This window comes from Xenopus tropicalis, chromosome 9 (genome assembly GCF_000004195.4).
Source record: "Xenopus tropicalis strain Nigerian chromosome 9, UCB_Xtro_10.0, whole genome shotgun sequence".
Taxonomy (NCBI): Eukaryota; Metazoa; Chordata; class Amphibia; order Anura; family Pipidae; genus Xenopus; species Xenopus tropicalis.
The window spans coordinates 66300613-66315297 of record NC_030685.2 but is presented as its reverse complement, the minus strand read 5'-3'; the positions used below and the strand labels follow the sequence as shown (position 1 = coordinate 66315297).

Sequence of the window (14685 nt, the reverse complement as noted above, 5' to 3'; positions counted from 1 at the left end):
CAACTATTTTTACAACACCTTTATATTACAAATTTATATTACAACCCACCCACCCCAGGTTCACTTCCCACAGGCATCATAGGGTAGGCAGAGTATATGAAGAGTATGGCACACACAGAGAGGGTAGGGCAGGCAGAGTATGGCACACACAGGCAGGGTAAGGCAGGCAGAATATGGTACACACAGGCAGCATAGAGCAGGCAGAGTATGGCACACACAGGCAGGGTAGGGCAGGCAGAGAATGGCACCCACAGGCAGGGTAGGGCAGGCAGAGTATGGCACCCAGGCAAGGTAGGGCAGCAGAGTATGGCACGCAGAGGCAGCATAGGGCAGGCAGAGTATGGCACACACAGGCAGGGTAGGGCAGGCAGAGTATGGCACACACAGGCAGGGTAGGGCAGGCAGAGTATGGCACACAGAGGCAGCATAGGTCAGGCAGAGTATGGCACACAGAGGCAGCATAGGGCAGGCAGAGTATGGCACACACAGGCAGGGTAGGGCAGGCAGAATATGGCACACACAGGCAGGGTAGGGCAGGCAGAGTATGGCACACAGAGGCTGGGTAGGGCAGGCAGAGAATGGCAGTCACAGACAGGGCAGGCAGAGTATAGCATCCAATAAATACGATACAGACTACAGAAATAAAATAAAAATATAATTTATTGTATTTTTATAGACAAAAACAAAGTTTTTTTACACTCTTCTGCGATGTCCACAACACAAGTAACGGTTCTGCCCCATTGGCTCCTTGTCCATAATCAAAATATCTCTTTGAATACACAATAGCAGCGTCTGCTCCCTCTTTATACCCCCAACCCGCCGACCATCCCGCTATCGCCCTTCCTCACCAACTTATTCATTATTTTGGCAAATGCCTTTAAATAACATCAGCCTCTATAACAGTAGCTGTTAATAAGGAGGTATAAAGAGGGAGCGCTGTGTAAGTATTCAGGGCAGAATGACCTTGGGTTACAGCCATAGGGGAACGGAATATCTGTTGCCCTCAGCCATCTGTTTGTGTTGCCTCTTGTCTAGTGTCCGGCTTGCTCTTCTCAATATCCATAGAGATCTTCACTTCTTCCAGTTCCGTTGGTTCCTTCTGGACAGAAGCCTTTTCTTCTCTGTTGCTTTCTCTTATTAACAAACTGAAATATCAAAAACAGTCTTGTGAGGCATCTTCCAAGGGGTCTAATCCTTATTTCTCACAGCTCCCCATAAAACTCAAATATAGTAAGCCTAGAAAGATTTGGTTTATGCATTTATGCTAAGCCACCATGGTATAAAAACATTCTCTCCTGCCACCCCCCTTTGTGTATAATAGGAATTGCATGAAAGCACCAGCTTGGACCTTCTCACCTGCCTGTGAACATTTCTCTTGTGACAATCACATGTTAAAGACCCCTACTAGTATTTCCAGGCCATACCCATAAAATAAAATGGGAAGGGGACGGGGTGATTTTGGATGTTTAGAAGCTGCATTTTAGGTACTAAAAATAGGAGGAATGCTTGAGAATCATTCCATGTGCCTCAGCTTTTAATTCCCAATGTTAATTAAAGCAAACTTACCATATGCAAATCATTATTGATGCAGTGATCGCCAATGAGATAACAGTAGCACATATCACTGTGATTTGGGCCAACTGGTTATCTTTAAATGTATCTTTCATATCTTCAGCAGGAAGTGGAACTGATGAGTCCAGAGATAGGGGTTTTGGTGGGCTCACAACTACACATGAGAAACAAAGATGAATATTTGTTATACTGGGTATTAGATCATGCTTCCTAAATAACAATATGAACAAATGATATATTGTAGAAAAGACAATTCTTATTGGGAATGATAGAGTGTAATTAGGACTCCTCACTACTGATGGGCGAAATGTTTCGCCAGGCATGGATTCGCGTCGAATTTCCGCGTTTCGCCTTTGGCAGATTGTTTCGCGAAATGGATGAAAAAATTCGCTGCGGAAAAATTTGCTGCATGTCCAAAAATTGTCGCCGGCGTCAAAAAAGAATAGTCGCGGGCGTCAAAAGAATAGTCGTGCGACAAAATAATAGCCGTGGGCAACGAAACAATAGCCGCGCGACAAAATATTAGCTGCGGGCGACGAAGCAATAGCCGCGGGACAAAATAATAGCCGCGGGCGACGAAACAATAGCCGCGCGACAAAACAATACCCGCGGGCGACGAAACAATAGCCGTGCGACAAAATAATAGCCGCGGGCGACAATTTTTTTTGTCGCACGCCATTTTCACTGTTTCGCAAATTTTTCGCAATTTCGCGGATCTTTTGAAAGATTCGCAAATTTTTCAGCAAAGCGAAACGGAACAGATTCGCTCATCACTACTCCTCACTATGTCTGTAATGCTAAGGAGAATATGTGATGGGAGCAAAATGTTGGGTCAGTGTGTAATACCCTGAATGCTGTACTTATTTCCATTTTATCTGCCCACAGACTAATACACATGGTATCACTGCTATTTATTAATAAATACTTACCTTTTACTGTAAAATCCACTCTGCTTATTGGAAACATTGAATCTTTGGTCTTTGCTGTACAGGTGTAACGACCTGAAAGCTCCTTGCCAGCTTTTTCTATAAGAATGTCTGGTTTGTTGGAGGTCTTCAAGGGTAAGACGCCCACTTCATCTTTCTAGAAAACAAAAAAAAGGGAAACCATGTTATATGATAGTGACAAATATCAGTATTTCTAAACAAATTGTCAAACTCAAAACAAGTCATTGAGTGGCCAATAGAAAAAGGAATACACTAAATCACATTTAACACTGTGTGTGGCTTCTTGTATAAAAGCTTACAGGCACCATTATATACACTTTATTATACCCCCCCCCCCTCCTTCTCTGTCTTCATTACCCTCCAATGTAAGAAATGAATTGATTAATCAGTATTTAGAGAATTGTGGCAATCTACCTTTTCTAAAACAAATTCAAGTTTTCCACCAATGCTGTTCAGAAACTTCACGTTGCAGTCAAACTTTACATCTTCACCTTCAGCAACTTGGATATCCTGATCTAGAAGATACAAATATTGCAATAAAAATGAATGAGTTCCTCTCAAGCTCTGATTATAGGCCCAGCCAGAACCCTACCAAGACCCAAAAGAGAACACAACTCACCTTTACAATGCAGCACCTCATTGAGGCACTTGTTGTATTCCGTGCAAGCATGGCATGGTTTCTTAGTTGTTCTGTCTGCAGATATAGAAATGAATACATTCAGATTTTCATTCCTGCCACAGGCACAGCCACAATGCTTATGCTTGGTGATATAATGTGTAATTCTAAGTAACTTTTCAATTGACATGTATATTGATTTGAATATTCTTTGTAAATGTAATTGCAATTGAAAGCCATTTGCCTGTTTTGGCACTGCTGGTTCTGTCTCCTGAAACCATGTAGGACTTCCTCCATAGCCTACAGGCTTCTTCATAGATCTGTAAATGAACTGCCTTCTGCTACATTGATTCAATAGCAGAAAATAGCAAGCGGTACTCAGACACTGCTTTCAATTGCAATAACATTTAGGAATAACTTTAAAGCCAGTGGAATTTGTTATGAAAGTGTATGGGAAAGTTGCCAGGAATCTTCTTTCCTTAATAAAGCATTTTCCCAGATTTCTATTGCTAACTATGAAATTTATTAAATGATTCATCATATTAATGCAAGTGTTTTCTGGGGTTTTCTGCAGAAAAGGTGGAAAGCACCAACAAGTGATATATCATTTCAGTTAAATCAGTTGAATTATGTCTTGGATGGAAAACCAGTGCTAATAGTATTTATTATATTGTATTCAGACATGAATGTGGAAGCAGTAAGTACTTACGTTGACATACTTTTCCATAACACACACACATCACGCAGTTTGACACAATTTCTAAACAAAAAAAAAGAAATAATTTAATTAGTAAATTAATTTTCCCTCAGTCTAATAAGAGGCCTCTTCATGCAATACAGTGACATTTTTGACCCCCTCATTATTCCATAAGTTTTATGGAAGCTTTATGGTATAAAAACGTACCGTCACATTTGTTCTCATTGGAGCCCCCGACACACGCCAGAGTCTGCTCTTTGCATGTGCCGCATTGAATGACTTTCTGCTCAAGAACTCCTAGAAATATAGAAAATGATTATATATTAGTACTAAGTTACACAAAGCTAAAGTTACAAGGGCCAGACTGGCCTGCCAGGGTACTGAAGGATCTCCCTGTGGCCCCCAGATAGTACTAATTCCATCCGCCCTTTCTTATACCCTCCCACAGGTCTATATCACACCTGTTACATTTAGAATTGTTTACATCTAATTGTTGTCAATGGGACCTCAGTGTGTCTGGTGGGCCCACTGATACCCATACCCCATGCACCAGGTACTATGGATGGAAAAATAGTATAGAAATAGTAACTTTATAATACTAAATAACCAAACTATTTATATTATGCTGTCACTGAAGCATTAGACTTTACTCACCACAATTGAAGCCACCTAGAAAAGACAAAAAGAAGAAAAAGTTACAATATAGCAAATAAAATATATATAAGCAATTAGTGGGTACAGAAAATTCTATTAATATATAAAGAGACACATCTATCTCCTTAAATGGGCATTTCAGTTTTCGTTGATTTGTAAAAATGTTTATTAAATTGCTGCTTTGTTAGATAATTTTATGGATTATTTACTAAGGGAACATATTAGATAGAACTGGGGTATCGAGCAATTTGAACTTCACTACCACTCGTAGAGAGTTAACATAGTGATTAAACAAGCCCACACGTTTAAAATGACAATATATTGGTAAATCTAGATTTATTTCTGCATTTGGGGTACAAAATACAATGCGCTACTCTTGCTACTGCCTTACTACTCATCACTATAACAAACAGGATTCATAAAACTTACCTTTCACATTGGGGCATGTACCTAAAAAGTGAAACAGAGAACAATTAGTAAATATTTCAAGATTATTCATTTCAAACATATTCCTTAGAAACAAGTGTTTTACATTAAGTGGATATATTATTACATGTGTCATATCTGAATGCATTAGCAGTGGTTTATCCTTTCTATTGGGGGGAGGTCATGCATATATAAGACAAGACAATACAGGTATTTATTGCGGATAAATTACTTACGTTCTTGCTCAAACGTTTGAACAATAATTTCAGATTTCCGTTGTAGCTCTTTCACGTTTGATTCTATGACCTTGAGAAGTCTGGCTCCTGCATAAACATGAAAAAGAAGGCAGAGTTCAGAGAAGAGAGCTGAGGTGGTCTCATGGGTGGTTGAATTGGATCCAGATCCACTTGTTTGGTTGATCTGGCAGTGTACTGCCACCTTTATTCCAGCAAGTAGAATACTGTTTCATTGTATCTTTTTGTTCTCCAAATAAACATCATTTTCTAGTAGAATTAAGCTTACCTTTAAATTTAGTATCTGCTATAGTTTTCATTATTTTTCGAAACTCCTTGGCCAATTCAGCTATCCCGAGGGTATCTGTAAAAGAAACAGATTATAAAATTTGTCTTGAATTTCACATACTGGGTTAGTCTGAACTTCCTACTGTGTCTGATACCACTCGGCACTTAATCTCTGTGTATTTATATTTATTGTATTTATTATAACACTTGTCCTCCCTGTGTAATTGTGTATATTGAAAGATTGTACAGCGCTGCGTATCCCTGTAATGCTTTATAAATAAAATTATACATATTACACACATATAGTGTCTATGAAGATTCTCATTCATCCAGGTCATGATATACAGTATCTAGTAGAATTAAGTCTAAAACAACTGGACTTTCTGAGTTTTTCTTGAAAACATTTCACCACTCATCCGAGTGGCTTCTTCAGTTCAAATGACTGGTAGGGAATTCCCCGGTATTTAAACTCTGGTTTTGATGAAGGCCCAGTCTGGGTACCCACAAGTTTTCAGAGCTCCTTTTAGATGTTTATATTCTTTCTCCTTAGCCTCTGCATTGGATGCCACAGTTTCAGCCCGATGATGTAGAGTCCTAATTACACCCAGTTTATGTTCCAAAGGGTGGTGGGAATCAAATTTTTGGATGTCTGTGACTCTATTACCATCAAGAGTTTAAATACCGGGGAATTCCCTACCAGTCATTTGAACTGAAGAAGCCACTCGGATGAGTGGTAAACGTTTTCAAGAAAAACTCAGAAAAGTCCAGTTGTTTTAGACTTAATTCTACTAGATACACACATATAGGGGCTGATTTACTAAGACACGAATTTGAATCCGAATTGGAAAAATTCCGATTGGAAAACGAACATTTGGCGACTTTTTCGTATTTTTTGCGATTTTTTCGGCGCCTTTACGACTTTTCGGAAATTGACACGACTTTTTCGTTATCCATTACGGTTTGCGCAAAAAAAGGCGAGTTTTTCGTAGCCATTACGATTCGCTCGTATTGGCGGGCAAAACTTTCAGACTTAGCATGATTTTGGAAGCCTCCCATAGGACTCAATGGCACCCTGCAGCTCCAACCCGGCCCAAGGAAAGTCTCCCATAGGGCTCAATGGCACTCTGCAGCTCCAACCCGGCCCAAGGAAAGTCTCCCATAGGGCTCAATGGCACTCTGCAGCTCCAACCTGGCCCAAGGAAAGTCTCCCATAGGGCTCAATGGCACTCTGCAGCTCCAACCTGTCCCAAGGAAAGTCTCCCATAGGGCTCAATGGCACTCTGCAGCTCCAACCTGGCCCAAGGAAAGTCTCCCATAGGGCTCAATGGCACTCTGCAGCTCCAACCTGGCCCAAGGAAAGTCTCCCATAGGGCTCAATGGCACTCTGCAGCTCCAACCCAGCCCAAGGAAAGTCTCCCATAGGGCTCAATGGCACTCTGCAGCTCCAACCCGGCCCAAGGAAAGTCTCCCATAGGGCTCAATGGCACTCTGCAGCTCCAACCCGGCCCAGGGAAAGTCTCCCATAGGGCTCAATGGCACTCTGCAGCTCCAACCCGGCCCAGGGAAAGTCTCCCATAGGGCTCAATGGCACTCTGCAGCTCCAACCCGGCCCAAGGAAAGTCTCCCATAGGGCTCAATGGCACTCTGCAGCTCCAAACCGGCCCAGGGAAAGTCTCCCATAGGGCTCAATGGCACTCTGCAGCTCCAACCTGGCCCAAGGAAGCCTCCCATAGGGCTCAATGGCACTCTGCAGCTCCAACCTGGCCCAAGAAAAGTCACCATACTGAAGCTTGAATGAATCCGAATGCTACGAAGAAATCGCAACATTTTGCGCAACTTTCGGAATGGCTACGAAAAAGGCGCGACTTTTCGCGCAAGTTTTAACGCTACGAAAAAATTGCCAGATTTTGCGCAACATTTGGAATGGCAACGAAAAAGTTGCAATAATTTTCCAAAAAATCGCCAAATACTGATCATTATGAAAAAAACGCAATCGGACGCATTCGGCCCGTTCGTGGGTAAGTAAATGTGCCCCATAGTGTTTTATATACTGTAGGTGTCTAACTCGGTTATACGTCTCTTATTTAGAAAAGCACCAAATCCATCAGTTTTGCATTTGGATCAATACTAAATCCTCCGCAAAAGATTCAAAGAAGATACCAAATTTGAGGCCTATTTGAAATTAAAATGTGAACAAAACTTTGCAATGGCATATTGTGATAATGCAGGATTTGGCTGAATCCTCAGAGTATATTTGTTAAAATGTAACTGAGCATTTTAAAAAAAAACCTCATAATCTCAACAAACTGCTCCCATCTTGTATATGTATAATCTAAAGAAGTTAGTTATATTCAAATCTTGCTATGGCAACAAAATCATGGGGAACAATTAGGCCGTAAGATTTCAGATTTTTTTTTTAAATTTAGGATCGTGGGGTAAAAATGTGTTTTTTTGAAAATGACTTTTAGAGACTTCTCCCTAATTGCAGCAAAATTGCAATCTTGCAACTTTAGTAAATTCCCCCTTAGACAGATTGGGGGTTGGATTCAGTGCATCCCTAAAAGAAAGACTTTTATCATTTATGGTGCTGTGTTTTGTATTAAATATTGGCCATTAAAAACACATTAGGGTTGATTCACTAAAGGTCGATAAGTATTACTGCATGCGTTAAATAGCGCGCAACCAAATGCGTTAATTTTACCGGATTGTGTTAATTCTCGCGCAGAAATAACACTAACGTGTGATTCACAAACACTTAGACGCGCTAAATATCGCATTAGTCTGTGCGAAAATGAACCCCTACTTGAGGCAGGCGGTAATTATAGAAAAGTACAGTTCATGAGCTTTTGGCAACACAATATGAACTTTGCAGTGGGATTTATTCAAGTCTGTGTTGGCCCCAGAGTGATGCAGCCGCCAGTTTGCAGGGAAATGGTCATTTAAAAAAAAAAGTAGTTTATGGTGTGTATGGCTAATATGGCGTGCGCGTGAAAAGTAGCGCACATACGTTAATTAGCATGTGTTGCATCAAATACCGCACCAAAATAGTCTTCGCGACTTAAATAACGCAAACAGCATCGTGTCTAAATTAATGCAAATATCCTTTTAGTGAATCCTACGTTAAGACGCGAAATTTTTTTAGCGCATGCTATAAATAGCGCTTGTTTTATCGCACTTTAATGAATCAACCCTATAATATTATGATACACTTTTAACAGACACTATAATTAAATACTACTAATACAAATATGCTTTATAGAGCCCAGTCCTACCAGCTTGGCATATTAGTTACAGAGCTAATACTTACCCAGTGTCCTCTCTTCCATACTGGCAACAACGCCCTCAAAGGTAACTGTAAATATTTTTTCCAAAAATCTTTTAACAAAACCTATTTTGGAATATTCAATCGCATCAAGCTTGTGTCCCTTGTCAAACAGGTTTATAAATTCATCCTTGATTTTATAAAACTCCTTGTCACATCTAAGGCATGCTAATGTAGGAACAGAGCTTTTAGTGAATATAAAAAATTGGAATAAAATAAAAATAAAAAAATTGATGAAAAAATGCTGGAAACGCATCTTGCTTGTTGTTTGTAGCCAACCAACAAGCAAAATGAGACCCAGCAGGAAACAGCACACTCTAAATAAACCTTTGTGATGTCATAATGGTTACACTGGCTATGTGCTGGTGATGTCATAATGGTTGTCATGGTGATGTTATACTGGCTATGTGATGGCGATGTTACACTGGCTATGTGCTGGTGATGTCATAATGGTTGTCATGGTGATGGTATACTGGCTATGTGATGGAGATGTTATAATGACTGACAGTGTTTAAACTGTTGGTATTAACATAGCTAGTAATTAGATTACTCTGAGAAAAGGTTAAACATTTTAACCGCAGTTTGTTTCTATGTAGGTTTATGTACATTACATGTCAACGGAATAAACTGTGTTTTATGTACATTATCAAATATTTTCCAATTTTTTTTAAACCCAGCACTGGCTATGTGCTGGTGATTTCATAATGGTTGTCATGGTGATGTTATACTGGCTATGTGATGGTGATGTTATAATGACTGACAGTGTTTAAACTGTTGGTATTAACATTGCTAGTAATTACATTACTCTGAGAAAAGATTAAACAATTTAACCTCAAACAGTTTGTTTCTGTGTAGGTTTATGTACATTACATGTCAACGGATTAAATTGTGTTTTATGTACATTATCAAATATTTTCCAGTTTTTTTAAACCCAGCAAGAGACACACAGAGAGAAAGCAGAACACTCTAACAAAGCTTTTATTGGGAATCCAAAATGGCTGACACTTGCACATGATGGATGTGTGTCTTTTTTTTAACCTCAGCAAGTTGTTGCTATTTAGCTCTCTATACATTTCTGTTAATGCCATGAATGTGTTTTATCTGCATTGTAAAATATATTCCACCTTTTTTTAACAACCAACAAGATGTAGCAAGAAATCAGCACACTCTAAAGCAGTGTTTTTCAACCTTTTTTGGGCAAAGGCACACTTGTTTCATGAAAAAAATCACGAGGCAGACCATGTCTCCATGTTGTCACGCAGGCGAACAAAATAGTCCGCATTCTTGTTTTGAAGCAAAGGATGTTTCGTTTGGAGATGGCGCTTAAGTTTGCTTGGGACCATAGCACTGTTAGCTAGCTTTTCACCACACACCACGCACAGTGGAGTTGGTTTGTTTGCATCTCCAGTGCAAGTAAATCCAACTGAAATATAGCTTTCGCTATATTGCCTTGCGCCAGAGAATTTGCTTGCGTTAACCATCTTTGCTTTCTTTTGACCCCCACTCATACTTGGGCTCTCATCTGCCTCCAAATTTTGTTCAGAGTCCAGTTCTTTCCTTTTCAAAAACTTGTCCATCACTGCAGTATCTCACTGTCACTGACAGCTCCAGATGACAGCTCTGTCTCTACAGTGTGCTAGGCCTGGAAGGAAATCGGAAGTTGTCCTACCTACCTACCACAGTCATACAGTCAACAATCATTTAATGTTAAAAAAAAAAAAGGCTTTTCCAATCTCACCACTAGATGGCGATGTGGCAGCGTGTACACTGGATAGTGCTGCCTCTCCTCTCTGGTTGCTCCGCCCTCCTGGATCCGATGCCGGATGACGTCACAGGCAGTGAGGATTTCCGGGCATCAGGGAGCCAGGAAGTGGAAGGTGTCCCACAGGGGACCGGGGGAGTCTACTCTAGGCGGCACACCAGGCAACATCTCGCGGCACACTAGTGTGCCGCGGAACAGCGGTTGAAAAACGCTGCTCTAAAGCACTTGTCATTATGATGCCATAATGGCTGACACTTGTATACCTCAATACACGAAATTAAGAGTGTATGTGACACTGGCTATGTGATGGGGATGTTATAATGACTGCTATGGGCAACATAACCGGTGATGTTGGCTTATACACTATAATAAATATGCCCCTAAATATGATCATAACCAGGCTTTCCAATGCATTTTATGACTAATGAACACAAGCTCCATATCGGAGGAGCAAAGAGTTGCGTCTGACAGCAGTGAGCACATAGAAGGAGAGGGGACAGGGTACATTATGAGCATTTGCTCAGATTCATAAATGAACCCTTTTGCCTCAAAAGACTTAAAATATCAGTGTTGTTGAATTTGGATAAATTTGGCCTGCACTAGGATTACGATGAAGACTGCTAAAGATAAATTACCCTAGCAACCAGATACTGATATGAAGGAAAGGCTGTAACATGAATAGGAGAAGGCCTTTATAGAATTTGCCTTTCTACATATTACAGTTAAAAAAAAAAAACATATTAAAAGTCAACTCAAAGGTGAACCACCCCTTTAACACCAAATGACAACTGTATAACAGCCATACTCCATACAGGCCTGTGTTTTTATGCGTTACAGGTTTGGGATCCGTTATCTGGAAACCCATTAACTGTACTGCATTGCAGAGCCCTAAATTTTACTTAATTCCTATAGGGCAGTCTATTTATGCCAGTCTATGGACACACAGGCACACAGCTTTATTTGTGACAGGCTGATATTGTTAGTTTGCTTTAATTGTGTTGGGTTGAAAACCCCACAGACTGTTCTTCCGCTTCTTCTTCTTCTTCTTCTTAGCGCCCCCCATTTTCTAAACGCTACTCCTCCTACAGTTTTAGGGGTACAACACCCAAACTTTCCACACTTCTTCGCCCTATAGCGGAGCAGGTTGCTTGTGCTTTTCTAAGAGATCCCGCCCCCGTCTTTTTGTGGCGCCGCTCAGAACACCCCAAATTTTCCATTGACTTTGACAGGGAAGATTTTCAAACTGCTGCCACACTTACAGCTTTGAAGCTACACCCCCCAAACTTGAATAACATGATCATGGGGTCACCCCGAATGAAACGGCGACATTTGTTGGATGACCCCAATGTGGGAGGGGCCAACAACAGCCAATCAAATTTCATCCATTGACTTTAATGGGGAAATTGAAACTGCTGCCAATCTTACAGCTTTGAGGCTACACTCCCCAAACTTGAATCACATAGTCATGGGGTCAGCCTGAATGAAAATATGATGAGTGCTGGATGCCCAAAAGTGGGCGGAGCTGTGAACAGCCAATTAGATTTTACCTATTGATTTGGCAGAAATCCAACCTGCTGCCAGTCTCACAGTAATAACACCGGGGGCCCCAAACTTTTTACACTAGGGGACTGCAGTTTTAGATTTGAAAAGTGGGCGGAGCCACCAACAGCCAATCAAATTTCACCTATTGATTTTTATTGGTTTGATGCCAGGGTTTCCAAACTTTGCATATTCAGTCACTGGGTGACTAGGTATTCAATTTTTTTTTTTTTTTTGAAAATGCAAATTGGGAGGGGCCAGCAACAGCCAATCAAATTTTACCCATTGACTTTCATGGGAAAATTGAAACTGCTGCCAATCTTACAGCTATGAGGCTACACTCCCCAAACTTAAATCACATAGTCATGGGCTCAGCCTGAATGAAAATATGATGATTGTTGGATGTCCAAAAGTGGGCGGAGCTGTGAAAATCAAATTTTACCTATTGACTTGGTGGAAATCCAGCCTGCTGCCATTGTCACAGTATTAACAGCAGGGTCCCCAAACTTTGCAGGGTTAGGCACCAGGTAACTGTGGTTCAAGGTAAGAAAAAGTGGGCGGAGCCACCAACAGCCAATCAGAGTTCACCTATTGACTTTCAATGGGGAAATTCAACCTGCTGCCATTCTCTCAGAATTAACGCCAGGGTCCCCAAACTTTTCACAGTTGGTCACTAGGGGGCTGCAGCTTTAGTTTTGAAAAGTGGGTGGGGCCACCAACAACCAATAAGATTTCACCTACTGATTTTTATTGGTTTGTTGCCAGGGTTCCCAAACTTTGCATAGTCAGACACTGGGTGACTACGCATTTAAGGCTTTTTGTATTTTTGTAAGTGGGTGGAGCCACCAACAGCCAATCAGATTTTGCCTATTGACTCTAAATGGGGAAATTCAACCTGCTGCCATTCTCACAGTATTAACCCCAGGGTCCCCAAACTTTTCACAGTTGGCACTAGGGGACTGCAGTTTTAGTTTTAAAAAAGTGGGCGGGGCCACCAACAGCCAATCAGATTTCACCTATTGAATTTTATTGGTTTGATGCCAGAGTTCGCAAAGTTTGCACAGTCACTTTCCAGAGTTACTCACTGGGTATTTGCCGTTCAAAGTTTGGGGGGGGAAGTGGGCGGAGCCACCAACAGCCAATCACATTTCATCTATTTACTTTCAATGGCGAAGTGTAAAATGCTGTCAGTCTCACAATTTTTATGCCTGAGTCCCAAAAATTTGCAAGTTGCTCACTGGGGGACTGCAGTTCAAAAATAGGAAAAGTGGGTTGGGCCACTAACAGCCAATCAGATTTCATCCATTGAATTTTATTGGTTTAAATTTAAAATGCTGTCATTCTCACACTATTTATGCCAGGGTGCCCACTGTTTGTCACTGGGTGACTTCAACTCAAGGTTAGAAAAAGTGGGCACACCCACCAACCACCAATCACAATTTACCTATTGACTTTTATTGGTTTAAATTTTAACTGCTGCCGTTCTTTAACTATTAATCCTAGGGTCCCTAAACTTCGCAGAGTTAGTTACTGGGTAACTGCAGTTCCAGGTTAGAAAAAGGGGGTGGGGCCACCAACCGCCAATCAGATATCACTCGTTGACTTTCAGTGGGGAAATTTAAGTTGCTGCCATGCAGACACTATTAAAACCAGGGTCCCCAAACTTTGCACAGTGGTTTTTACTATATAACTGTGGTCCAAGGTTAGAGAAGTGACTTCATGTTTTTCAACCCAAAATGAAGTTTGTTCTCAAACTTCCCTTTCTAGTTACATAGTACAATGCTTCACAGGTCAGTAATTAAACTAAGGCCCCATCTTATAGGAGCTTGCAATCTAATATCCCCACCCCATACGATTACAAGGCAGTATAATCATTTAATATACTGGTATATTTTTGCATGGGTTATTAAAGGACATGTAAACCACCCCCACAAAAATGTAATCAGTGAACAGCCTCTTTGAAATCTTTCAATACCTACTACTCTACAGTTAATAGTAAGGCTGCAGTGTCCCCTTAATCATTTAAAATTCATTCTCCCCCTCTAATTTACTCGGCCTCCTCCTCTCCCCTCAGGAATTTACTTTGGCTGTTGGCTACTGAGCATGCTCAGTTCTTCTCAGCTGAGATTACTAAACACTCCCTCTAGTCTAGCAGCCAGTGAAGAGTTGACATTGCTGGTTCCCATAGAAACTTTGCTCTAGCTTCCTGATCCTATTTTTTTCTCCTAACCTCCTGTTCTGAGCTCAGCTTAAACGTCACAGTGCTAAATACAAGCAGAACCTTTTATCAAAGTAAGTTCTGCCTGTGTAAGCCTGCATTCTTCATTGCATGAACTTCAGCCCACATGTACTGTTTGTAGATGTAAATGTCACTGATGATGTGTCAGAGGGAAAATGGCTGCCAGGTAAAAGCTACTACTGCAGTACAAATTATGCCATTTGGGTGGGGAAAATGTGCCTAACTTACATACATTGCAGCTATACAAATTGGGAAAGACATACAAACCCACCCAGATAGTGTGCTGGTTGGAAGAGAACCCAGGACCCTGGTGCTGCTAGGAAACAATGCTAACCTCCTACTGTGAGTGTGATTTTCCCAGACCACTTACATTCCATTAACAAACAAATC

General features: G+C 40.9%; 1 protein-coding gene across 1 annotated transcript; it reads right to left on the bottom strand.

Annotated features, from left to right (window-relative positions):
• Positions 1-892: 892 nt before the first annotated feature.
• LOC105948453 lies at positions 893-5381 on the bottom strand. Its single transcript, XM_031893872.1, has 11 exons — positions 5345-5381; positions 5149-5235; positions 4916-4936; positions 4487-4501; positions 4040-4129; positions 3845-3895; positions 3139-3213; positions 2934-3034; positions 2502-2655; positions 1567-1726; positions 893-1145 (listed from the first exon to the last, which is right to left on the bottom strand). The coding sequence occupies exons 1-11, from the start codon at positions 5379-5381 to the stop codon at positions 1004-1006; spliced, it is 933 nt and encodes a 310-aa protein (XP_031749732.1). The 3' UTR covers positions 893-1003.
• Positions 5382-14685: the final 9304 nt, after the last annotated feature.